Source organism: Lobosporangium transversale, assembly GCF_002105155.1.
Source record: "Lobosporangium transversale strain NRRL 3116 chromosome Unknown BCR41scaffold_3, whole genome shotgun sequence".
NCBI classification, from domain to species: domain Eukaryota; kingdom Fungi; phylum Mortierellomycota; class Mortierellomycetes; order Mortierellales; family Mortierellaceae; genus Lobosporangium; species Lobosporangium transversale.
Window position 1 is genome coordinate 917,074 of NW_019028981.1, and position 25,916 is coordinate 942,989.

Genomic DNA, 25,916 nt, shown 5'->3' on the forward strand with positions numbered 1-25,916 from the left:
CCAAAGTTTCCGGCACCAATCGCATCACGATCAAATACACGACGTATCTACAGCAGTATTTTAACCGTGGCAGGATTGATTCTAGAGGGCTGGTATGGTTGGTATGGTAATAGCGTACACTCACCTAGCGGCTTGCCTTGATACTATCGTTATTGGAGACAAAGACTTGAGCATGCAATCAATCGGTTTTTTAAAGCCTCGAATGACAACCATTTTTAGATAGTATGGAGATTCGGTAACATATCTCTAGCGAAAAAGGACCCAGAAACGTGCTTTGATTTCTTTAGGATGGGGGAAGAAGGAAGGAGTGAAGGCAAGTAAATGGTGGACATAGCTATATATAGGTACAAGCGAAGGGTCAGTCTGGGGAAGTCAGAAGATGTTTATTGTCTGAAGTCTCTCACGCTGCTACGATGGTGCTGACTATTTATACTAATTGGTAGCGGCGCGAGAGCCGGTACTAATATGAGTGATGTACGTTTGCAACAGTGAATCGTGATGATATAGCTTGATATATGGTTTTTGCTGATTTTTTCACTGATTGATTTTTACTAATTTTTTTCTTCCTTGGCATGCAATAGACGGCTATTTTCTGCTAGTAGAAAGCACAGAGAGCCAATGGAGGTTAAATAGACAAATTTGCCTGGTTTATGGCCCAAGGGAAAACTAAGTGTACATGGAAGACATCTCACAATACTGGTACATTTAACATCGTGGCGTTTTTTTTATTTATAGACAATTCGAATCAAACGGGAACCATAACACAAGCATTCTCCAATGGAGCCCCAGAAGAAACAAACAAACTTTATTTTGGTGACCCACTCCACAGTCATGCGAACATCAGTTCTCGCTTTCGCCACGACTATAACAATTCCTTGGAAAGACATTGAAACGCGTCGGTATATTTTATCTCGGCTGTTGTTATTTCGTATACCATATTGTACCCTATGTTTCTGTATGCCTATATTTTGTCGACTGTCCAATTCAGACACACACACCAGAAGGTTACCAATATCATCTCTTGCTCTCCCATCCATCCACAAGGAGCACTGTACAACATTACCAACAAGGCACCGCCCAGCATGAAGAGAGTGAATAAATTGCTTTCACTCCAAGCAATAAAGATAACCAATAATACCGCCCTATCCCCCCCATTGACGCCATTATCTGAGAGCCAATGAATGAATATCTTTGCTTTAACGCATATGTGGTGAAGCTGTTGATAAAAAAGAGAAAAGCTTTTTCTTTTCTTTTATTGCTGCTCTTGACAAGGATTTGATTACTTTCCATACATTTATTAAAAGCACAACTACAAATCCGTGAACGAGCAACACAAATAGAGTGGTAAATGCTTCCTAGGAGATGAATGTTCAGAAATCTTTTATGCAACGGACGTTCTGCAAAATTATAGTTTACTATTTTATTTCAACCAGCAAGAGTTACGTATCCGATCTTAAATGTAACTCAGGAGTCGACCGTGGCTCGTTTTTACTTTTTTTTTTTTTTTTTTTTTTTTTTAAGAACTCAGAAAAGAGATGAAAAGTAATCCCACAGCTCGAAGCTGCGAACAAATGGCTTCCAAATATTTACCCCTTTTACAACAGATCTTAGGGACGATGTCTACTGGATAGGGCTTTTTTTTTTTTTTTTTTTTTTTGACGATCCACACCGTGTCGGTTACAACGTCAATGCTCATAAGGCCTTTTTCAAAGAAAGTAAAGCAAAGAAAGGTAAAATAAGCTAGCGACAAGTGTCTGTTGTTAGTGCACACTTAGGTCCCTGGGGAAGCAAAAAACAGCAGCAACAGATATGTAATACATGTAATAGTTAATTAGATCAGTATAATGAATGGGAAACTCATAATAACTTGCCCATAAACACGCGGAAACAGTTTAGGATATGTGGGGCAGTTCTCATACCGTAAAAAGTTTATGCTCCATACATTGTAGACAAATCTGGCGACGCAGAACAACTGGCAAGTTAAGCTTCATAGTACAAAACTTGAAAGAATGCCCATCAAGAGAGAAGGTTGAATATGCTACTCATTACTTTGACGGCTACTCACAGGCTACCCTTACAAGATAAAGAAGCAAAATGTCGTGGAAAGATAATGTATGGCCGAAGAGCCACAACAATGTTTGTACGATGCGAAGAATACAACCTCAGCATTGAGTTATTGAAGGGCCTACATTGATTGATACTTTAGAACAATCGAGGATGATGGCAGTCGGAAAAAAAGACAATGGTGATAAGCATCATTAGTGGCGGGGCCAGAGATGAAATGAAGTATATGATGTTGAGTGTATTCGGAACGCACAGGATGTGACATCAAAGAGAAATGTGAAAGTCGCCAAACAAAACCAGTTATCACAGCGTTATACAAAGACTTGTATGATGACCTGTCAATCGTAATCTAAGAAGGATATTTATGGATATTCATCCAGCAAAGAGTAATCTGGTTTTTGCAAAGAGGATCATTAAAAACACAAGGCGGAGTAAAATGAGAAAGCATCTTTGCGTTATCGTGCTCAAAATCAACCAGATTGCAACTTTATTATTCCACGTTGCGGCGCTGGTTCCGGACGGCGAAGCAAAAGAGAAATGGCGCGGGAAGTTCATAAATGATACAAGTGTTGATGATAGAAGCCCAAAGCTAAAAAAAAAAAAAAAAAAAAAAAAAAAAAGTTGGGCACTGATGTATATACCAAACTAAGGCTGTCATGTATATCCATCCATGTTCAGCAGCTTCAACTTGATCAACAATGGATCAACAGTGTTGTCTTTCACGTGACTCAAGCTACGCCAGATGGCGGCCAGAACCTCAAAAAAGAGGAGCAAGTCTATGTAGTATGAATTACGGTTTCTTTTTTAGTTGCTTTCCGCTTGGCTCAGCATTTAACGAATCCAAAAGTTGATGATGCAAGAGCAGACACATTAGGGTAGAGCAAAGAGAAATGCCCTGTTGTTCTTTCTCTTTTTCTGAATGCTTCCTGTCCTCTATTCCTTCATCCTCCTTTTCTCTCTTTGCCACATCTCTCTCTCTCATCATCTGGAAAAAAGAAAAAAAAAAAAAACCTTAGCCTTCATCTAGATACATTCCAGCTGCTTCTTCCTTTGCTGACCAAGCCAACGCCAAAACAAACATCAAACAACATCCAGCAACTTTTTTTTTTTTTTTTTTTTTTTTTTCTGCTCTCTCTTTCATTCTCACTTTCTTCCTTTCCATTCCTCTATTCCTCTACACATTTTTCAATTTTTTCCCTCCCGAAATCTTTTCTCTTATTTGCAAACCTTAATTATTATCGTCTGAACCCTTCCCATCTTTTTTAATTTGCAACATCATGGCCAAGCAGCCCAATCAACTCATGCGCGAGTACAAACTCGTTGTCGTTGGCGGAGGAGGTACATGACAATTTTATTTTATTTTATTTTATTTTTCCTTCCATACCTTACACTCTCAACGGCGAGTAGACAAGTTCTATGCCTAGAGGGACTAGACTGGTCCAGCTTTTATTGCGGGAATGGATCATTCAAACATACCAACATACCAGCATACCAGCATACCAGCAATGCGACGACAACAAGAGTGACAAATACATTATATTTATCTTAATAACTCCTGCCACCACAACACAAGAAAGAACACTATCATTGACCTTGGTTTTTATTTTTATTTTTTTTTTTTACAGGTGTCGGCAAATCGGCATTGACCATCCAATTCATTCAGTCACACTTTGTGGACGAGTATGATCCCACCATCGAAGGTAGGTTATTTTTCCCTCTCCTCTCAACGTTCTGATAAGAATATGGATATATTACTTTGACTGAATACAAGAAGGATACCTTCACCCCATCCTTGTTGGTCTTGTACCAATTACTATCTTGGTCTCGGGTTTGACCGACAAAGACATGAATAGTGACAATCTAACAGAAACGTCCAAAGGACTACAAAGAGAGCAAAACAGAGTTTTGTTATTGGGTGCTAGTAACACTTGCAAGAGCATCATGGTGCGATTGTAGCCCAAAAAAAAAAAAAAAAAAATACAGCGGTTGTGACAACTTCATCTTTCTGATACCAGAGACGAGGCCTGTTCCTTGACCTTACCTTAAGCTCAGATGATACATGCGTGCAACTGGATTCGTTATGGAGATCATGAAGGGGAGTCTCTTCATGTTAATGCAATGATTGGGACCTGACACGCACAACTCCCTAATCATTTTTACTGCTTGAGCTTACTGCATACCCCTCTTGATAATATTGGGGTCTCCCTCCTTTTTTTTTTTTTTTTTTTTATCTCACTTTGCTTGAGATGGTGCCTTCTGGAGCCTGATTGTTAACCACGATGTGTTTGATATTGTGTCGTTAGATTCGTACCGCAAACAGTGCGTAATTGACGATGAGGTTGCTTTGCTTGATGTCCTTGATACTGCAGGTCAAGAAGAATACAGGTAAGGCATTGTATATTTTTTTAAAAACGACCTTTCCACACTTGAGTTCATACAACACCTGTCAGTTATAAACAGGGGTTGTCTTGTGAACCTCTTTGTTCTTTTTGTGGGACAAGGATGGTCATGAGAAAGAAATACCACCCTTGAAAAAAAAAAAAAAAAAAAAGACTTTGCCACAGACTTTGGATATTCAATTCATTCAACACTCTGGATTCAAAAATGAGAGGATATAACAGAATAAAGCTAGAGAGCTGGTGTGAAAAGTGAGTTTGGGCTCTAGTATCTTACATACAACCGAGAGTTTTTTTTTTTGGAGAAGGGGCTGGTCTTCAGCACCAATTCAATGAAGAGTCGTCGAACCATAAAAAAAGCTCACTATTCCTGACATGAGCAATGCTCACTATATTAAACCTCCTCTCCCTCTCCCCCCTATCTATCCATGTAATCTAGGGGTTTGCTTTTTTTTTTTTTTTTTTTTTTTCTAAGCTCACATTAATGTTGCAGAGTTATTGAGACAGTTCATCCTTTAATGTCCATGATGATAAATCATGGCCTTGAGCGACTACATTTAATTTCTTTGGGCAATGTATGGATCTTTGAAGAAGGGAGCCATGGTTGAGGAGCATAGAGAGAGTAGGGTAACGATGCATAGAACAAACAGTCTAAAGCCTTTTATCCTCCTTATTTATTTATAGTGCCATGCGTGAGCAGTATATGCGTACTGGCGAAGGTTTCCTCTTGATGTACTCTATTACGTCACGTAACTCATTCGAGGAAATCTCCACTTTTTATCAGCAGATCCTTCGTGTGAAGGACAAGGACTTTTTCCCCGTTATCCTTGTGGCCAATAAGTGTGACCTAGAGCATGAGCGTCAAGTGTCGACCCATGGTATGAATAGCTGATATATAGAACATGTAACTTTGCTGAACAATCGAAATATATATCATAAACTAATCACTTCTTTATCCATGGGGATATAGAGGGTCGAGAGCTAGCTAAAACGTTCAACTCTCGGTTGATTGAAGCCTCAGCCAAACAGAGGATCAACGTTGATGAATCTTTCTACAATCTTGTACGAGAGATCCGTCGCTTCAATAAGGAGACACACAGCAGTCCATCATCAAACGGTGGCTTTGGCTACTCTCAACAAGGACAAGGCTATGGTAACCAGATGGAGGACAAGGGTGAGAAAGGTTGCTGCTGCCTGATCATGTAATAAAATATACTAGTTTCCGTTGCCATAGTGTACCGAGTATTGGCGAATGCAAATACTGGAATAATATATAAAGTAATACTTGTTAGGATACTCAATATGTCCATAATAACTTTTAAAATTGTGTTTATTTGATACCTCAAGGATCAAGTTCTTAATCTCGAAACCTTCTTCTCCTCCCAACACTCTCGTACTTTCACGTCATATAAACCTTCGAATACAATTTTCTTTGCAATGCTAGCCATATAAGCTTGTTAGGTAAGTTTGCATTACGCGATCTGTTCATCAAAACCGGACGGGAAAAAACAATAAAAAGAACAAGGCAAGGTACATGTAGTTAAGTAGCAAATTATGCTGCGCTCATCTTACGGCGCCTCACATTGGAGAACAAGTGGTACAGTTAATGCAATTTTTAATGTTAGACTCCTTTCTTTCTCTGAAAAGAAAAATATAAATATATAAATGACAAATGACAACCTTGGTCCACTTGTCAAGACTATGTCCGTTCGTACTGATTCCAATTCATACTTGTTTTTCTACCTGTCTTTTTGTTATAAATACCCAAGTGCAGCTAAAATTCAGTAGCATGTAAGATGCAACTAACGATGTGTCCGATTTGATAGCCTGCTCAACTTACTCTAATAACGGTTGCTCATTATTGTCCATGTCTTTCTTTCCTCACTTCTTTCTCTTGTTCTTTACTTTCTCTGATTCCAGAATAAATATGTGCCTCTCATTCGATTATCTTTACAAGTAATTTGGAGATATTCGTATTAAAAAAAGAACTCTATATCTTCTACCAAAACTGAAGGTTGCCTTTGGCAACTTAATTATATTTGTTCAGCAGCCTTATCGACGCTCTGTCCACTTGTCGGCGATCCTAATGGCATTGGACCTCCTTACTTCTTTGCTATTCTGTAATGCCAAGCTTGGCGGCACTTTAATCTCTCAACTTTATAAGCAATTGAAAAAAAAAAAAAAAAAAAAAAAAAAAAAAAGATAAATGAAACTGAGCAGGGATTATTGTTGTTTGCAAGTTTGTCTCTCATAGCCACGCTGATTATCCACCTCATCGCGTTAGTCATGATCAAAGGGCCTTTTAAAATGCGGACGGCATAGTGTGGCAATATTATGATTTTCGAGAAACAAAATAGGGACAAGCATGTTTTTTTTTATCTTTACATACTGGTTTTTATTGCTTATTTCCATTTCTACCACCAACACTTAATAGGAATGCATCAAGGCCTTATATCAGCTATTAAGCAACTTTGTAGGTGTTCCATCCGCAAAGGATAGAACATTCCTCTCACTCTGAATACGGTTCATCTTGAGAAGCCCTGACACAATTTGATATCAGATTCTGACTAATGTTTTCCATCAATAGATAAAGTGTAAGTCCATTGGTGTTTACAACGGCATCATCTCTCTCAATTGCCACCTTCCGATGGTTTGGATCTTTTGAACCGATCAGGTCAATTGCGTTTTGAGTTGTCTTTTTTATTTCCAATGGGACTGCATTGCTGAACAACGTAATCTTAGATTGTTCCCGACAACAACATGTTGGATGGCTGCTGGCCACTTGGATATTGCGTTTAACTGCAATTTTACCAAACATTATTAATGGATTTTTTTTACTTTTTTTTTTTTTTTTTTTTTTTTTCAAGCACTATTACAAGTCTGCTTAGTGTGGTGATGGTGTTCAAGTGTTGGGATTCAATTACCAAGGAGGAATATGTCTTTAATCAGATCGAAGCAGAATGTATGGGAGATCAAGGAGTTGTTGAGAGGACGAAGTGCTCTATGGGTGGCAGTAGAACAACACCACAATTACCGCTGCCAAGATGGTTTTGATCGCAATAACTCGTCCATATTGAGTTACATGGCTATAATGGTTTTGATTGGTATGAGTGGCCGTTAATAAATGTTGACTTGGTAGTGCGCTTCGGCCAAGTGAATATGACAACCGGCCCAAGTCTCGCACGACCCATCTGTTATTCATAGTTAGTTTATGGTGGACTCATTGGGAGACATGCTCACATGTACATCGAGAACATGTACGCGTCTGTGGAACGTCTGCATGCCTTCCTTATTTTTGACCAAAGTTGCTTTGTAACCGTCGATGTCTTTAAAAAGCTGTTGGAAACTTTTTATTAAAGGACAGCATTCCGCAGACTGAAGTCATTCATTATCACTCTCACTCTCCACTCTTTTTTCGCGCTGGTGTGTAGGAATGTAAAGAAAGGAAAAAGGCTGTTTAATTTTTGTTTTGGAAAATGTCTTTAACAAAATAAAAAAAACCTTTATTATTATTTTTTTCCCCCCAGCTTTCCTTTCATTATCTTTCTCTCCTCTCAATGTCTTTTATCACCATCACCAAATAAAATATCGCATTACTTTTATTTTCCACAATCACGCATTTCCATTCTAAATATATTCCTTCAACCGATCAAGCCATTAGTCCTTGCTTTGTTTTAGAAGCAAGGCTGATCTGTATTGCATTGGCTTTGCAATTACCCAATCTGATCAACCCTCTTAAGCCTATACAATTTGCATTGGCTTCTTCTGACTGAAACCTTTTACATTCAGTCCTGTTGATTGATGGAGCGTCGCAGTGACAGGGACACGCTCCACAACCCTGTTGGTGACAGCTATCCTGCACACATACATAACCACAATCCCATTCCGTCTCCTCACCACGTCCCTTCTTCCCCACAGGCTCATCTTCATCCACAGCTGTCAACACATCAACATCCCATCATGAACCCACAGCGTGCTAATCCTGCATATTACCGCCCGGTTTCACCTGATCCAGCACCAGCAGCATCCTCTGCTGGACCATCCACATCAGTGCCCCATTACCGCAGACCTTCGTCTCCTGGCCCATACGGAAACCCATCTGGACCCTATGGCTCTGCACAAGCGCCTGCTACAACAGCACATTCAGCTCACTACAGTCAATCTTATGGACGTCATCTCGAGTATTCCAAGGATGACTACCATTACCATTCACATGAACGGCGGCGTGATTACGAGTCGGCAGAGATGGCTCATGATTATTCTCCGATGACCAGGGATCTCTTCCGATCCTCGTCTCCTACACGTATGCATCATGCTGCTAGGTCTGATGCAGCTGTTGCTTCCACTATGCGTAGACCAGCCACAAGTTCTTCCACGCCGTATCACCAGGGTCCACCTACAAGTTCTTCCTCTCATGGCTCAATCTATGATCACGAATTGCGCGATCGTGATCGTCGTGTTGCTCATCCGTCATATAGTTCTGGCCGTTATACTGCCCGCTCACCTTCACCAGGACCCTACGGCTCCCCTCCAGGAAACATTTCCTATCGCCATTATTATGAACAACAGCAACAGCAGCACCATCAACAGCAGCGCCAGATATCACGATCTTACAGACAAGAATACTATGCATCAGATGGTGAAGGCGATGGACCCGTCATGAGCCAGCATCATCACTATCAGCAGCCGCCATCTCATTCTTCAAGAGTATCTTCCTATCGTACTTGGCCCGCGGGATCTCATGAAGCAGCCTCTCGAGACTACACTCCTTCAACAGCAACACAGCAGGTAATGACAATCAAAACAAGTAGGATTGGTTCAGATTGCACAACAGAGGATGTTGACAAGGCACCCTTTTTAATTATTTTTTTTTATTAATCACTTTGATCCACTAAAAGACACCATATTACTCGTCATCACGGCAGCCATTGCCATCGGATCGTTACGAGAGTTCAGGATCAGTACCACCTCCGAGAGCAACATCGCCTTACCAACCATATGCTCAACGTTCTATACCTCACTCAACTCACCCGTCAACAGGGGTATGGTCTGCACAACGTACTCCAGAGCTGGCTTCTCGTCCACCGATGCATTACCGCCGTCGTTCAGCTAGCGTGGATGAGGGTGTTGACAGAGAAAAGGTTCGTCTATTGTGCTTTGTCTTATGGGTGTCTCTAAAAATGTGTGTGACAAAGAAAGAGAAGCAAATTCATAACAGATGCCTCTCTTGTTCGTATGTGATATTCCCTAGCAATACTACTCTCATCATTATCATGATGCTTCATCTATGAGACCCCGTTCGAGGAGTCCACCTCATCGGACTCATTCTCCTCCGCGATACCAGGTAATTTTTATTTTTTTTTATTTTTTTATTTTTATTTTTATTTTTTAAACTATGTTTTTAATCTGAAATATTTTGTATTCATTGATCCTTATAGTATGAGACGAGCCCGTACAATGACCGGGGTCCGCCATCATCATACATAGAACCAACATACATACCTTCAAGATCTCCATCGCCTGTTCGAGTGGTACAGAATCGGAGCGAAAGGAAAGCGCCTGCTATGTCGATTGCACAGCTTCTAAGCGATAAACCTTCGCGGGAACCATCACCTGAGTTCATAGATGAATCCCCTGTAGACGATAGACGATCGATCTATCGCCCTTATATTCAGGAGAATCGGCCTCGTGACATATCGCCTCCTGTACGTTTTCCTGAGCGTGAACCTAATCAGGAAATGACGGCAATCCAGCGCTACAACGAATCAATTCGCAGACCAGGCCAACTCGCCGAGCGTGCCAGAATACTTCCTGCTACAAATCATACGGCAGTTACTGGATCACATGAAGTTTCTACTAGGAGAGAACGCCCTGCATCCAAAGACACAAACACAGGAGCGATAGATAACTATTCTTCAGAAGTCACTTCCGCCTCGACACGTCCTCGGGAGGAGAGAAAGATCGAAGCTTTATTAATACAGGGAGATATACAATCCTCTTCTACCAATTCAACCAAGACAGAAACCTGGCCAGAACAAGGGAGTGAAGATATCGCATCTACAGCCAAAGACATTACAACTAAAACACTATCGCAATCGGTAAAGCGTCGTCCAAAAGCTGCGGAGCAGGATAAGCGCACTCTCAAGCCCAAAGCAGAGGAAAACGAAGCTCCAGTAGAGGAAGCCAAGATCAAAGCAAAGAGAGGAAGGAAGCCCAAATCGAAAGATAATCCATTGGAAGGCTCCGCTCTTTCATTACCGGTGACGCCTGCCCTAACAGAAGCAGCTCCTCGTCCAGAGTCTATATCTAAATCCACTAATGGTGGAGTTAAGCGACAACGTGCGCCTGATACTGCAAATGAAGACCGAGACTATGTCGCCCCTATGATCCAAGGATCGCAGGAAACAGGAGAGCAGGATATTGCGGGCGCACATCCTGACGTTTCTGACTCTGACCAAGATGATTATTCACAACACAAAGAATACATGATCTATATGCTAGAGGTGCACAAAAGAGGGCAAAAAGTACAGAAAGCTTATGAGAAACAGTCATCTGTAAGTCATCTTAATATGCCTAAGCGAAAAATGCCTATTTGCTTGTTTTTTTTTTTTTTTTTTTTTTTTTTTTTGCTAGAGCTGATTTTTTCTTCTTCTTCCCTTCAGCGCAAACGTCGGAAACTCCATGAAAAGTTCTTGGCGAAGCAAGAGAGGCGCTTGGAAGCAAAGAATACAGCCGAAGCCTTAGCCGAGCCTGGCACTGAGGACGAGGAAGTCTTCCTCGGGACACAGGAAACGGCTGTGGGTTCTCCAGCTCTTTCTCAGCCACTACAACCTACAGTTGGAAAGGGTCGTGGCCGTGGAAGAAAAAAGCTCCAACCAGACAACGCTGTCAAGAGAGAGCAGGATGAAGATGGTCTGCCCAAGGAGAGCAAAGCTGAACGTAAAAGGCGTGAGCGCAAAGAAGCAGCAGAAGCAGCAGCTATGGCTCAAGTCCAAGCAATCAAAGCCAAAGCCCGTGCGCAACAAAATGAATTGGCAGCTGCGGCTCTCCAAGAGGAAGTTGAAGAAGAGGAGCAGGATAGGCATGTTCCTCGATCTAATATTTCCGAGGATGAGAGTAATGATGATGACTTTGTAAACGATGGGCGTATTGATTTTGAGGCTTCAGAAGAGGAAGAAAAGGGAACAGCTGAGCAAAGCGTTGAGCCTGATGAAGAAACTCTGTTACGTCGTCAGGAGAAAGAGTATGAAGCCAAGCGTCGCGCCATTTGGGATCTTATTGCTCACAGACAAATTCGTGAGGTAATGATTTTCTCGAATTTAATGTTATATTTCTGAAATGGGGAGGTATTGATGGAGGCCTTCGAGATGAAGATAATATCAATTTGTTTTTGTTTTTGTTTGGTTTTCCTCATTTCTTTACCTTTTTCGTTTAATATTGCAACAGGTCACCAAGATTGTCGCCAACGCAACATCAATCAAAATGCAAAACTGTAAAAAGGTCGCACAACTGTGCCAAAGAGAGGCAAGGAAGGCGGCGGCTCGTTCTGTTAAGCCAAGTAAAGAGGTTCATTCCCGAGCGCGAAAAGCAAATCGTGAAATGCTCTTTTTCTGGAAGCGCAATGAACGTGAGGAGCGGGAGATGAGAAAGAAGGCTGAAAAGGAAGCAATTGAAAAGCTACGTATTGAGGAAGAGATGCGGGAAGCCAGACGTCAGGCCCGCAAGCTCAACTTCTTGATTACACAGACAGAGCTGTACAGTCATTTCATCGGCAAGAAGATCGGAAGTATGTTTTGGCTGAATCATAATACATATAAGCTTGATTCCGAAAGAAAGATTCATTCTGAAACTGAGACATTTTTTTTACTTTGAACACTATTCAACTCATATAGCTGAGGCAGCAGAAGCAGATGATGATGCAGCCCCTGTCCGAATGCAACCATCAAAGGAACCTCATGAAGATTCTATCCAACAGGATCCAAATCATGCACCTGTGGAGGGCGATATTGATTTTGAAGAAGCCACAGATGAAGCACTAGAAGCTCAGGCCAAATGGGGTGCACAACAAGCATTGCTAGCAGCTCAACAGCGCACAAAGACATTTGATGAAGAGGCTAAGGAACACCGAGAGCAAAAGCCTAACATGGCTCTTAACCAGAATGACTGTAAGCTCATGCACAAGTCCTTGCAAACCATTATGTTTTCGATATGTTGCTGAACATTCGATTTAATCAAAGTGCGATATGTACCTTTATACTAATAACATTTATTTTTTCTTTTTTTTTTTTAAAAAAAAAAAAGTGGACGAGATGAATTTCCAAAACCCATCCAGTATGCCAACAGTGGCTGAAATTGAGCAGCCTAAGATGCTTATGTGTCAACTCAAGGGTTATCAGATTAAGGGCCTTAACTGGCTAGCCAATTTATATGAGCAGGGTATCAATGGTATTCTCGCAGACGAGATGGGTTTGGGAAAGACAGTCCAGTCTATTTCGCTTATGGCGTACTTGGCCGAGACACAAAACATCTGGGGCCCATTTTTAGTGATAGCTCCTGCGTCAACATTGCACAACTGGCAGCAAGAGTTTACAAAGTTTACCCCAGATCTGAAAGCTCTCCCGTATTGGGGCAATATCAAGGACAGAAAGACGCTACGCAAGTTTTGGAACAAGAAACAAGTGTACAACAAAGATGCGCCTTTTCACGTCCTCATAACGTCTTATCAATTGGTTGTCTCGGATGAAAAGTATTTTCAGCGAGTCAAGTGGCAATATATGGTACTGGATGAGGCACAGGCAATCAAAAGTTCATCCAGTGCACGATGGAAAACATTACTGGGCTTCAACTGTCGCAACCGCCTCTTACTCACAGGAACCCCAATCCAAAATAGTATGCAAGAATTGTGGGCATTACTGCATTTTATCATGCCTAGTCTTTTTGATTCCCATGAGGAGTTTAGTGAATGGTTCTCAAAGGACATCGAGTCCCATGCTGAAAACAAGGGTACGTTAAATGAGCACCAACTGAAACGTCTTCACATGATCCTTAAGCCATTTATGTTGCGTCGTATCAAGAAAAATGTGCAGAACGAGCTGGGCGATAAGGTTTGTCAAATTAGTGGATTAATTACAGAACAATCGTCGATACTTGTAAACATTAGCTTAAGAATTCATTCATTAACGCCTTCTTTTTTTTTTTTTTTTTTTTTTTATGGTACAAATAGATCGAGTTGGAAGTGAGCTGCGAATTGACAGCGAGACAAAGGGCGCTTTATCGTGGGCTCAAAGAAAAGATTTCTATTTCAGAGCTCTTAGAAAAGGCGTCGTCTCTGGATGATAGCGATTCTGTCGACAGTTTGATGAACCTTGTTATGCAGTTCCGTAAAGTTTGTAACCACCCTGAGTTATTTGAGCGTGCCGACGTAGTATCACCTTTGGCATTATGTGCCTTTAGTCAAACGCCATCAATCGCACGAGAAGGAGACGATCTGTTTGTGGCATACACAACGCGTAGCAGGATAAATTATTCTATTCCTAAGCGCTTTTACCGCGAGGGCGGGCTTTTGCGAGTTCCTTCGGAGCAATCGAATGCAGGAACCGACACCAAATATCTGGATCATCTTTTGAATATCTGGACACCTGATCATGTTGCACAATCCATGTTTGAAGAAGAAGGCACGTTCTCTTTCTTGCGATTCACTGATTATTCACCTTCTCAGGTCACTAAGATATCCCGCAGCCACCTACTGGATCGGTTTGCTCTCCATCTAGAGCTGGAAGACTCACGATCAAGACGTGGGTATGGTCTTGACAGTGTCTGGGACGGCGATGATGTGGCATCAGCAAATTATCCGGGGAATACTTTTGCAAAGTTTGTGATTTCCGAGTCAGTGGATCCATTTTCACAGAACAATCGATCTAGTTTGAACCATATGAAGCAGCTTGGTCATACCCTCTACAAATCCGAACTGGGCGAGTATTTGCCAATGATGGAGGCAGCCTATAGACCCAAGGCGGTGGCCCCTCCAATCGAGATGATCTGTTCTGATCGTACTTTTCTTGTTGACCAATATGAGCAAATGTTTGATACCAGAATACGACGACTACTGCTTGGTGTTCCAGAATTTAGAACAGAGGCTGTGCATCAAGAATATGTTGCTCCAATAATGGATTTATGGCAGGTGAATCAGGGTCGTGGATTGCTAGGTGAGCCATCACTCAGCTCCCAGGGCTATTCGACCATCGAAGTACCTCAGATGAAACAACTGATTATGGATTCTGGAAAGCTGGCGGTCTTGGACAAATTGCTTGTGGAGCTCAAGGCCGGTGGTCATCGCGTACTTGTGTATTTCCAGATGACTAAAATGATTGATCTGATGGAAGAATATCTTACTTATCGACAGTACAAATACTTGCGTCTTGATGGATCTTCCAAGATTTCTGATCGTCGCGATATGGTGACAGACTGGCAGACACGACCAGAGATATTCATCTTTTTGCTTAGTACTCGTGCGGGTGGTCTAGGAATCAATTTAACAGCGGCGGACACCGTTATTTTCTATGACAGCGATTGGAATCCTACAGTGGATCAGCAGGCTATGGACCGTGCCCATCGTTTGGGCCAGACACGTCAAGTCACTGTGTATAGGCTCATCACTCGAGGAACAATCGAGGAAAGAATTTTGCAGCGAGCCAAACAGAAAGACGAAATACAAAAGGTCGTCATCTCTGGCGGAGAATTTAAACAGAGTGTCGAGTTCAAGCCACGCGAAATTGTTTCATTATTGTTAGACGACGACGAATTAGCGACTAAACTGCAGGAACAGCAGTTGAAGCGCAAGGTCGAGGAAGAAGAAGCCAAGAGTTCACGCAAAGGCACATCCAAGGCAGACAGTGGCCGGCCATCGAAGAAACCTAGGAAGGATGGTAAAGACAACAAGGACACTGCAGCTTCTACGCCTACTGCCTCTACAAGTGGTTTGGCGACAAAAGGAAGAACCTTGGATGAGATGTGGGCTGAGATGGATGCACAGGCGGCGGGTGAAGGAGCTGGTGCTGGTGGCGAAAGTAATTCAGGGGCAGGAGTAAGTCCTGTCACGAAAGGCAAGCGAGGCCGCACTCCTAAAGAAAAGCCACCCAAGGAACCAAAACCCAAAAAAGAAAAAGAGCCAAAAGCTAAGAAACCGCCCAAGATAGGCAAGAAGGCTCAAGCAGCAGCAGCAGCAGCAGCAGCAGAAGGAGGAGGACAGCAAAGAGAGAATGGTGATGATGTTGATGTGGACATGGATGCTGATGTGATGGATATGTAATTACAAGGACTGAGAGTGATCGATTGAAGACATTTGTTATTATTATCTTTTTTTTTTATTATTTTTATTATTATCTTTTTCCTCTTTGTAGCTTAATGTCTGAAGTAAATGTTTGGGATGCATTAATTAAAATAATCCAATTCAGAAGGATGATACGCCATACACTTCGTAGAAAGAAACAGTATTCTCTCATCAATAAAGTACGGTGCAATTTCGTAAAAGACAACCACGCAAATACATTTTAAAAAGATCATTCTATCGAACGCACACGCAGTCGAATCATCTTTTACCTGGTCAAGGCTTTAACAAAAAGTCAATGTCGACTATTTAAGAACGCCTAGCTTTAGAAAAAAAAAAAAATACATGTAACCACAGAATAAGCAACTCTTTCGAGAAACATGCCACCATGAATTGTACTCTCTATTTTAGAGTTCACATCATTTTTTTCCCGCCATTTTTTTTTTTTTTTTTTTTTTGAACTAATGTAGACAAGTGCAAGGGTAGAAGAAATGTCAATAAAACACTGCTTTATTCGTGTAGTTGCAAAATAGTAACTTTGGGGACTTTGATGGCACAATGTTACGAAGCACATAGAGGATCAACTACAATTGTTAAATCTCGATTTTCAGTGTCGAAAACAACTGAGAAACTTTTGAGTGACTATGGAAATCCCGACTCAAACTGCTAGACAGACCAGATTGCCTAACTTCAAGTATGGCCATGCCTAAGTTTACACGTGTCGTGTCTATCACAGGGATTTAGCTGTTTTCTTCATGACGTGAATAGTCTATCTATACATGTATAAACCCTTGTTACAGACAACCCAATGCGTACGAGTATTTGTTTGCGCGTTTGTCAGCTGAAAAAAAGGTTTTTCTTTCAAGATCTCGAATGTTTAAATCGACGATTTGCACATTGTGACACACAACCAAAAACAAAGGAGCCTCGCAAAGATAGATCGACCTTCGTGATTTTTCTAAGTTCTGACTTTAGTTCACAAACATAAGCAGCTATGACCGAAGATGCAAGGGCCATTTTTTTTTTTTTTAAACCCAAGGAAAAGGAATAACCTTTGGAACACATTTCGCAGTTATTTTGAGCAAATCATCGGCTATGTATCATGGCGCTGGAGCCAATTGACACTCATGCAAGGACCAACATGCTCACATTATTCGACAACAGGAACCGACCCAATGTCACATTATTCATATAAATGTATATGCAACTCATAACAGGACTCGCCTATAGATTCATTTGTACCACCCCTCATCGCTTTCTGCCTGTCGAGAAAGTTGTGTATAAGTATATATATATATATATATAATCATGCTTCCATTTCTAATTGGAGTCTCAGTCTTTTTTCTGATCTTAAGGATAAGAACAACAATAAGTGGGAAAGAAAGAGAAAGAGGGAGACCCGTTTCAATGTACTCGGATCACACTCATGTGTAGTCAACATTCATTAAGATTAGAGCTACATTACTTTTATTACTTCTCAGGAGCTGTTTAGAGACTTCCGAAGCAGAATAATATGAGCTCCTTATTTTGATTATAAACTCTTGAACCTGTTGGGGAGATAACAATGTCGTTGACTGTTTGTTTGGTTCGTAGGGACAAGAAAGGAGTAGACGATGCATGGATTAGAAGTTGATTAAAAAAAAAAAAAAAAAAAAAAAGAATAAACGTTTATATATTTATATATACATGTACATGTACTATATACTATAGTTCACAGAACATTATTGCGATGCAATATTAGCATTCATAGTCTGTGCCAGAACAGAAAGACAAAGAGGATAAGAGAAGAGAGAACATTCAGCGTGTCTGTCTTTCTGCTTTCCACAATGCACCATTTAGCAGCCACAGGTCAGCAACGTGCGCAGATCAGGGGTTACGCGTGGTGCTAATTTAGAAAAATGTGATGTGTTGTGCAACATTCGAGATTCCATGTAAATAACTAGAGCTCTTTCTCTCTCTTCCATTTTGCTTTTTGTCCATTCAGGACTGGAACAGATAATTCGTTGCTCCTTTCCTTGTTTTCTGGTTCCTTTCGCTTTGTTTGTTGCCTTGTGTCTAGGCGTGGCGTCAATTGTTCTTTTTCTCTTGTATTCAACCGCCTCCAATCTTTACATAAAGATGCAACCATCCCACTCTCCTTTCTTTTTCTCTCTCTCTTTTTTTTTTTCTAACTTGGATTCTTTGTCCTGCAAATCCTTGATCACCTCTGATGAAAGGCTACTCGCAGCTTCGATACCTTATTTGCTTTTGCATCGCATAATCCTCCCTCAGCTTACACTGTATTCATAATTAGCCCTTCTTTTTACCCTCCGTTTCATATTCTTTCTTTTCATCTTTTTCCCTTGACCGTTGGCACCAAGGTTCCACTCAATTTGCATTCATTCACTCTTTCGCTCATTTTCTCACTTTCCGTCTCTTCTGTCTGTGCCATCCATCCATCCATTTATTTATTTATTTTTTTCCAACCTGTTCACGAATATTTATAGCATTTTTTTTGTCCTTTTCCTCACACAAAAATTCTTTTAATTAATTAAAAAGAGGGAAGAGATCCTCCTGGTCCTTTTTTGCCCTTTTCTTGTTGTGCCATCACCATTCGCAGCCCAACTATCACACCACTCCTTCAATCTTCGGGTCCGCCACACACAGATATCGAGATGAACGAGCTTTCTTCTACCCCATCACCTTACCATTCGTCTCTCCGGCCACCCCCTCGACGTGGAACCTCTGGAGCAACTGATCACCATCATCCACACGATGACCCCCGTTCACAATCTTATACACCCTCATACCCTCAACATTCCTATTCTCCAACAACCTCCCCTGCACCTCATCATGCACCCACTGGCTTTGGACAAGACTCTGTAGAAGTTGAAGCCGGTCAGACCTCAACAACCTTCTCCCGTGGCAGCGTCTATGACGATCCACGGAAGCGCCGTCTCGACACGTTGGCACTGGTCGATAATGCAGAATTTGGATGGTTCCATGTCCGAGCATGCATGGTTGCTGGTGTAGGGTTCTTTACGGATGCATACGATTTGTTTGCCATCAACTTGGTTTCGCCAATGTTAGGTTATGTATACTTTAGTCACTTGGGCAATTCCGTACCTGCTGATATTGACCTAGGCCTAAAGATCTCTGCTTCAATCGGAACTTTTTTTGGTCAAATTGGATTCGGTTACCTTGCTGATGTGCTCGGACGAAAGAGAGTATGTGCTTTTGTTTGTCTTGTTGCAAATCATGTCTTTAGAATATATTAGAGAAGGGATCTTGTTTTTTATTGATCTAAAATAGGGGCCTTCTGTTGTTTTTTGTACTTTGTTTCTTAACCACCATCTTTTCCTGTCATTTATCTGTCCATGATGGATGATGAAAAAAAAAAAAAAAAATGATTCTTTTAGATGTACGGTGTTGAGTTGCTCATTATTATTGTTGCAACCTTCGGTCAAGCCGTCTCTGGTGACAGTTATGCGCTGTCACTTCCTGCGAGTATCATTCTTTGGCGGTTCATCCTCGGTGTCGGTGTAGGAGGCGACTATCCCTTATCAGCTGTCATCACGTCCGAGTTTGCAACAACTCATCGACGAGGTGCCATGATGGCAGCTGTCTTTGCAATGCAAGGATTCGGCTACTTGACTACAGGTATCGTCGCCATTGTCCTTTTGCTCGGTTTCCGATCCTTGATCGAGCTCGACCCTAAGAATTTGGACTATGTCTGGCGATCTCTCATCGGCCTCGGATGTGTCCCTGCTCTGGTAGCAGTTTACTTCCGCATGACCATCCCAGAGACCCCACGTTTTGTGCTTGATGTCGAAAATAATTTGATCAAAGCAGAAAATGACGTTGCAACTGTTCTAAAGACAAGAAATGCGCTGCAGAGTGATCGGGATGTGGTTGAGGAACGTCACGCTCAATTCAACATTGTTTACCCCCGAAAAGGCAGTGGCGGTGGCCGTAATGAATATGCTAATGCCATTGAACTCGGTCATATGAACGACGACCCATCTCCCAGGCTCACGGGAGCACAGTCGTATACTTCTCAAACAGCATTGAGAAGGAACAATGGCAGCAAATTTCAGAGCCATCAAAGTAGTTTGCGTGACTTTTGCCGTTACTTCTCTCGCTGGGAAACGTTCAAGGTGTTGATGGGTACTTCCATGACTTGGTTTGCATTGGATGTAGCGTTTTATGGCATCGGACTCAACAACACTTTTATCCTCTCGACCATCCACTTTGGCGCAGTTGATGGTAATGCATATTACACCATGTGGAACGCCACGGTCGGACAGGTCATCATTGTTCTATTGGGCGCCATTCCTGGTTATTGGGTCACGGTGTTTACAATCGAACGCCTTGGACGGATCAAGATCCAGGTTATTGGCTTCGTCATGTCCTGTGCTCTCTTCTGTACTCTCGGTTTTGCTTACAATGTTATCCATGATACGTCTCCTGTGCTCTTTGTGTTTTTGTTCGCGGTTACTCAGTTCTTCCAAAATTTCGGTCCTAATGCTACGACTTTTATCATCCCTGGAGAGTGTTTTCCTACTCGGTACCGCTCCACAGGTCATGGTATCTCTGCAGGCATGGGAAAGCTTGGCGCTATCGTTGCCCAAATTGGCTTCTCCAACATGAAAGACCGTGGTGGCAAAAACCAATTCATCCCACAGCTGCTCCAGATCTTCGCCCTCTTCATGTTCATCGGCTTACTCTTTACGTATTTTGTTCCTGAAACCAAAGGCAAAACTCTGGAGGAGCTCTGTGGGGAAGATGATTATGCAGAGAGACAACTCGAGCGAGAGAGACCTTTTAATAATAATCATCTTTACGAGGAGAAGGAGGATGATTAAAGATTACTCTAGTCTCCTTTTTTTTCTAAAAAAAAATAAATAAATCTGTAATACTAGTAATAATAAAAAAAAAAAAAAAAAAAAAAAAAAAAGCACAGAAAGGTTGGATTCGAAAATGTACAGCGGATATACATGTGTATTCTTTATTGTCATAACGGTCGTTGCGCCTTTTTTTTTTTTTTTTCGTCTTTTTCACCTGCTACTGATGATGCATTTAATGTCCTCATTATTGATCCTTTCTTTCCTTTCCAGCCCCCTGATCTCATTATATCAGACAGACTGAAGATTTCTAGTGGCATATCCAGACCCCTAAATCCCGAGATTGATTGTCTGATGAAAGTATTTTCTTTAATGAAGATGGGAATGACTGCCTGGCATCCTTACTCTCCTGTCCTCATCCTCTGTTAGATCTTCATCTTCGTCATCGTCTTCGTCATGGAGCTGTGTCAAGCCCAAACTCTCTTCATCAAAAGCATTAAGCATTGTCGATTCGCGTGACGTCCTCCGGTCTGCAAAACCAACCCCTCCGTTAGTTATACTGCCGCTCTTGCCGTGTGATTCTACTACTGGGTGTTGAGCATTATTCAGCAGTAGTACACCCGAAAAGATTGTGCCAAACCCACAGAAGAGTGAAACAACATTCACTGTAGATGTCGTGTTAAATCCCTGAAAGAGAATTACAGAGGCTGTGATGGTTGCTGTCGTGAACATGACATAATAGATGGGCATCACACTGTTTAATAGAACCAAATGTCCAATAGTAATAGCAATGTTAGCTTGCTTATTTTTTTTTTAAAAAAAAAAAAAAAAAAAAAAAAAAAGCCATTTCTCATATCTCTCCAGAGAATATTTGAAAATAAACGCGCGATGGGCCACTTACACATTGGTCGAAAAAATGTCAAGAGCCTTGTTAAAGTAATTCATCTGGACAACGATGCAGACACCCACCAAAAGAGCAAAGACATAGGTAGAGGGATGCGTCAGCTGATTCGAGCCAGCAAAAGTCAGCTTGAGCGCAATTCCGAAACCTTTGGATGCCATGACAGTAATTGAGCCGACAAGTGAGCAGATCGAGATATTGACGATGGGTGTTTTGTTGCCCCACTTTGGTACTACACGATAGATCATAAATGTTGAAAAGCCTAATACAAACAGACTGTACATCATAAATGCTAGATAACGTGTGCCAGTAGGAATAGTTATGTTAGTTGCTGATCCAGTTTATTTCTTTGATATATTCAGCACTTGTCAATAGACCATGCTTCAGATCAACTATCCTTGTGAAAGATTTTGCCGTTCTTGTTTTAATACGGTCCAATCACTACAGTTCGTATTTAATCCTGTTGATTAGAAGTTATGAAGTTATCCATTCAGCCAAAGCCCAAGGTCCAGTCTAGGCTGTTGTTGTATTTAAAGTTGATGCTTTCACAGTCTGACATATGTCCTCAATTGTGGGCCATTGCTCTCATTGTACGACCTGAACACCCCAATTGTGATTGATCATCCTGATTTCACTCTGTTTTCACAAAGACCTTATTGCTGTGTGATTCTGTTGGAGAGATTATTCTTTTTTCCAAAAACTTTGGGCTCCATGACAACCTCCTTCCTGTCTTGTGAGCTAGATAAGCGAGAGTATTCATTCTATTCATTCAGTTGAAACGTACCAGGCTGAAGAGCATAGTTGAGAATCTCATCTACAGAATTGATATCCTTGTCCTCGGGAGCATGTAGGACAATTACGACAGATCCAATCAGGCACAGTGCACACCCGACCTTGCCAACGATGCCGAGCTTTTCATGAAGAAAGAAAGCAGCAAGGACAGCACTATTAGCAACAAAAAAAAAAAAAAAGAAGTCAATTTGTTATTTATTTTTGAATAATCTAACACCTGTATCCTCTGGCGAGGCACAACCGCTTTATCTCTATTCCGTTCTAATCCCAACGGTCTTGCCATATCTATTTTTTTTTTCTCGTTCGATTCCCAAGTATGCGAGGTGTTTTTTTTTTTTTTTTTTTTTTTTTCTTTTTTTGTTGTCGAGAGAATATAGAGCTGAAGCAGTGCATACACTTTTATGTTTTTATGTATGTCAATCCTATTCCTATTCCTTGCTCTTACTCCTATTTAATCGTCTTTGAGAGAGTGATATGATTCGAGAAAAAAAAAAAAAAAAAAAAAAAAAAAAAAACAGAGGGGATGGATGTAGAGAATTACAGCGTGAATTTTTGTCTGTCTGCATGTGCCTTACCCAATAATGACGCTCAATGCGCCCAGCGGAGTGACCAGAATGGCAGGAGCAAAGGAGTAGGCAGCAAAATTAGCAATCTCACCAGCAGCCACTAAAAGTGATTAAAGATTGAGATGAGATAAAAAAAGGATGTTCAGATGGGAGTCATGTTAACTTTTGTCGGCTTCATATCCCATCCATGATTGAATTAAGCCAAACTATTTTTTTTTTTTTGATCTGTAAAAATAAAATAAAATAATGGAACAGCAAGAAAGAGTGAACGTACTGGTGAGCATGCCAAGTAGCCAAATGGGGTTTTTAAGGAAGAGATATTGGTCGGATGAAGAGCCAATACCTCCATGTCTATTGGTGGAATCAATAAGGCCCTTTTTGGTGATGACGAAGGAGATGCCGATCATGAGAGATGAGGACACAGCCAACAAGAGTCCCACATACTTGTCGTGCTGAGCATCAAGCGCGGCAAGCGAGGTATTGTCTTTGCTGGACATGTGTGAGTGTGGAGATAAGAATGTGGGGTTGGTGTTAAGAAGAAAGCGTAAGGAAGAGATAAAAGAATAAAAGAGAGAAGAGAAGGATGGAAGGGACGTTAGTTTTTCTTTCTTTCTTTGGGAGTGGATACGAGCGATGCAAGCAAGCAGACAAAGGCAAAGCGAGCAAAGCAAGTGATAAGTAAAAAGAAAAGAAAAGAAAAGAAAGGAAAGGAAAGGAAAGGAAAGGAATGAAAGGAAAGGAAAAGAAAAGGAAGAAAGGAAGAAAGGAAAAGAAAGAAAGAAAAGAAAGGAAAGGAGGATGAAGAGAGAGAAAAAAAAAAAAAAAAAAAAAAAAAAAAGAATGAAGAGAGTGAAGGAATGAACAATTAATAAAAAAGTTAAATCTCTTGAAGGTATGAGAGCATAGTAAAATAAAAAAGAAAAGAGAGAAGCTTGTAGAGACAATTGCTGATGAAATAGACTACGGACTAAACTATTGATAATACATTTTTAATAACAATAAGAATAATTACAACTATAATAATAATTTTATATACTGAATATGGACAGAAGAGCGTTTGCATATAAATCAGAAAGACATGCATCCATTCGTCGATCCATTCAAATGGAGTTGTATACATGGGTTCATCAAGGATCTGTGCCTGTGTTGTTGTTGTTGTCCTAATAATAGTTTTTCTTTTTCTTCTTCTTCTTCTTCTTCATCAAAACATTGATCTACAAAACATACTTGTTTTACATGTCACAAATAGCCTGTGGCCTTTCCTATCTTTGCATAAAAATGTCTTTTCCTCAGCCGACAGGGCCAATGGTCCCCCTTCCTCTTTGCAGTTGCCACAAGTTCACAAGTCTGTGTCTAATTTGATCGTCATTAATGAAAAAATGTTTGTGGGTCCCTGAACAATCCCCCAGGTTCACGCCATATTTGTTTCAACATGTATACATACCTGTATATATTATTTTATACATGTATTATTATATATATTAGTAATTATATATATATATATATATAGATATATATATTATATAAATATGAACTTTTTAAAATGTGTACAACGTTGATCATGGTGATTGAGTCAAAGGAGGCTCACAAAGCTGTGGTCAGTCTGTGCACATGGACCTGGGTCATTTTATGCCTAGATTAATTCATTGGCGGAGTAGACACTTAAGCTTTGGGTATATCTATTAAACGTTTCTTCTTTTTCTTCTTTGCAAAGTGCCTGTGAGGAGCACAATGTGAAGTCTAATAAGCATCTTGCTCTTCTGGACTCGAAATTCATTGGCCTTGACCTTGGCCGTGTCCAGTATCCCACAGAACAACCTATTCATACTCGGCACTCGAACCATATGAAGCCATAATAAAAGTCAGTCAGGAAATCATGTGCCAGCAACCAGACATCGAAGGCTTGAATACTCTGTGGTGCCTCTCATTCACTTGAATATCTGATATTGGAGGCTACAATCGCTTTCCCTACCATTGATGTCGATATTAAATTAGTCAACTCATCCAGTCGACCTGGCCAATTCCCGCAGATGATCTCAGGCTCACAGTTATGGACAAGATCGTTATATACCCGTATGACTGGATGCATCTTGGAATGTAATCTCATCAGCCTCACCATCGCCACCATCGCTAGCACGCGAACACTGTCATTGATGCCGTTGCTGACTAGCTCTTGTCCTTGGGATGGCTCATTGTCGGGCCTAATGGAAATACTACTATCACCATTGTCACTGCACCGTCCTCATCACTATACCTGCACCCTTGACCTCACTAAGACGCGGAGCCGAGTACGCCCTAATAGTGCGTACTACTTTGTGACCAATGATCACCTATCAAAGCCGGCAAAGGAAGCCGAATGTGGAATATGTGTCTAGGATCTGATTCTCATCTGGAACTTATCAATTCTGCAAATATACCTGTCCTTCATGTCGGTCGTTAGCACATTGTATCCCATAGGAGACGTCTCTCTAGAGCCGTCCCACCGCCGATGCGATAACGAGCTTCAAAACCTGCCTTCAAATCAGGCTGTGATATGTATTTAGCCGTAATTGCATATGGTGTTTGTCACCTTGTTGATCTCAGTGGCAGTGGCGTGTAACAACTTCAAAGCTGTAGGTGACCGCGATTTTTTTTTTTTTTTTTTTTTTTTTTTGGATTCTTTTCCACTCTGACCTTTACGGCGTCATCCCGTGATCTTTGGCGTAAGATAATCCAAAGACTTGTCCAAATAAAGATGGGTCTTATATCAGAGAATACTGCCGCAGGCCATCCCAGTCGCTAGACAGATCCATGGAGCTGAGGAGCTGGCCTGTCACAAAGCACCAATTTCTATCTTTCCTTGATCCTCTTAGTTCGACTCACTCAAATACACACACCCGCCAAGCCAATTACAGTGTCAGAGATTAGGTTCAGCCAGTTGACTGGTTCTCTGTCATGCCTAATACATTCAGTAGGCAAAGTTTTATTAATGTGTTCATGTACGTGATAGCACACGAGGTGCAATGTCAGAGACTGTGGCTGTGATGCTGTGTTACTGGTTGATTGGAT

General features: G+C 41.2%; 4 protein-coding genes across 4 annotated transcripts; 3 read left to right on the forward strand and 1 right to left on the reverse strand.

The window, feature by feature from the left end:
• The first annotated feature begins 3,179 nt into the window (after window positions 1-3,179).
• On the forward strand, window positions 3,180-5,755 carry BCR41DRAFT_346055 (ras family-domain-containing protein). Its single transcript, XM_022022812.1, has 5 exons — window positions 3,180-3,402; window positions 3,690-3,764; window positions 4,368-4,449; window positions 5,145-5,338; window positions 5,431-5,755. Exons 1-5 carry the CDS (start codon window positions 3,342-3,344, stop codon window positions 5,664-5,666), a joined length of 648 nt encoding a protein of 215 aa, XP_021885526.1. The 5' UTR covers window positions 3,180-3,341; the 3' UTR covers window positions 5,667-5,755.
• A 6,187-nt stretch (window positions 5,756-11,942) lies between these two features.
• BCR41DRAFT_299137 (SNF2 family N-terminal domain-domain-containing protein) lies at window positions 11,943-15,768 on the forward strand (the record flags this gene model as incomplete). The annotated part of the gene is made up of 4 exons (XM_022020511.1): window positions 11,943-12,246; window positions 12,353-12,625; window positions 12,762-13,564; window positions 13,684-15,768. The coding sequence occupies 4 exons, from the start codon at window positions 11,943-11,945 to the stop codon at window positions 15,766-15,768; spliced, it is 3,465 nt and encodes a 1,154-aa protein (XP_021885527.1).
• A 2,672-nt stretch (window positions 15,769-18,440) lies between these two features.
• On the forward strand, window positions 18,441-20,630 carry BCR41DRAFT_367386 (major facilitator superfamily domain-containing protein; the record flags this gene model as incomplete). The annotated part of the gene is made up of 2 exons (XM_022026299.1): window positions 18,441-18,992; window positions 19,185-20,630. The coding sequence occupies 2 exons, from the start codon at window positions 18,441-18,443 to the stop codon at window positions 20,628-20,630; spliced, it is 1,998 nt and encodes a 665-aa protein (XP_021885528.1).
• A 179-nt stretch (window positions 20,631-20,809) lies between these two features.
• On the reverse strand, window positions 20,810-23,672 carry BCR41DRAFT_331523 (magnesium transporter NIPA-domain-containing protein). The gene is made up of 5 exons (XM_022021803.1): window positions 23,143-23,672; window positions 22,878-22,968; window positions 22,295-22,455; window positions 21,511-21,802; window positions 20,810-21,363 (listed from the first exon to the last, which is right to left on the reverse strand). The coding sequence occupies exons 1-5, from the start codon at window positions 23,363-23,365 to the stop codon at window positions 20,979-20,981; spliced, it is 1,152 nt and encodes a 383-aa protein (XP_021885529.1). The 5' UTR covers window positions 23,366-23,672; the 3' UTR covers window positions 20,810-20,978.
• Window positions 23,673-25,916: the final 2,244 nt, after the last annotated feature.

Bases quoted from the DNA above. Each gene is read 5' to 3' on its own strand.
- BCR41DRAFT_346055 (XM_022022812.1), top strand. From the start codon at position 3,342: ATGGCCAAGCAGCCCAATCAACTCATGCGCGAGTACAAACTCGTTGTC. The intron at 4,450-5,144 runs GTAAGGCATTGT...ATTTATTTATAG, and splicing joins GCAGGTCAAGAAGAATACAG to TGCCATGCGTGAGCAGTATA. The intron at 5,339-5,430 runs GTATGAATAGCT...ATGGGGATATAG, and splicing joins GCGTCAAGTGTCGACCCATG to AGGGTCGAGAGCTAGCTAAA.
- BCR41DRAFT_331523 (XM_022021803.1), bottom strand. From the start codon at position 23,365: ATGTCCAGCAAAGACAATACCTCGCTTGCCGCGCTTGATGCTCAGCAC. The intron at 22,969-23,142 runs GTACGTTCACTC...AATCACTTTTAG, and splicing joins GCTACTTGGCATGCTCACCA to TGGCTGCTGGTGAGATTGCT. The intron at 21,803-22,294 runs GTACGTTTCAAC...CACGTTATCTAG, and splicing joins CAACTATGCTCTTCAGCCTG to CATTTATGATGTACAGTCTG.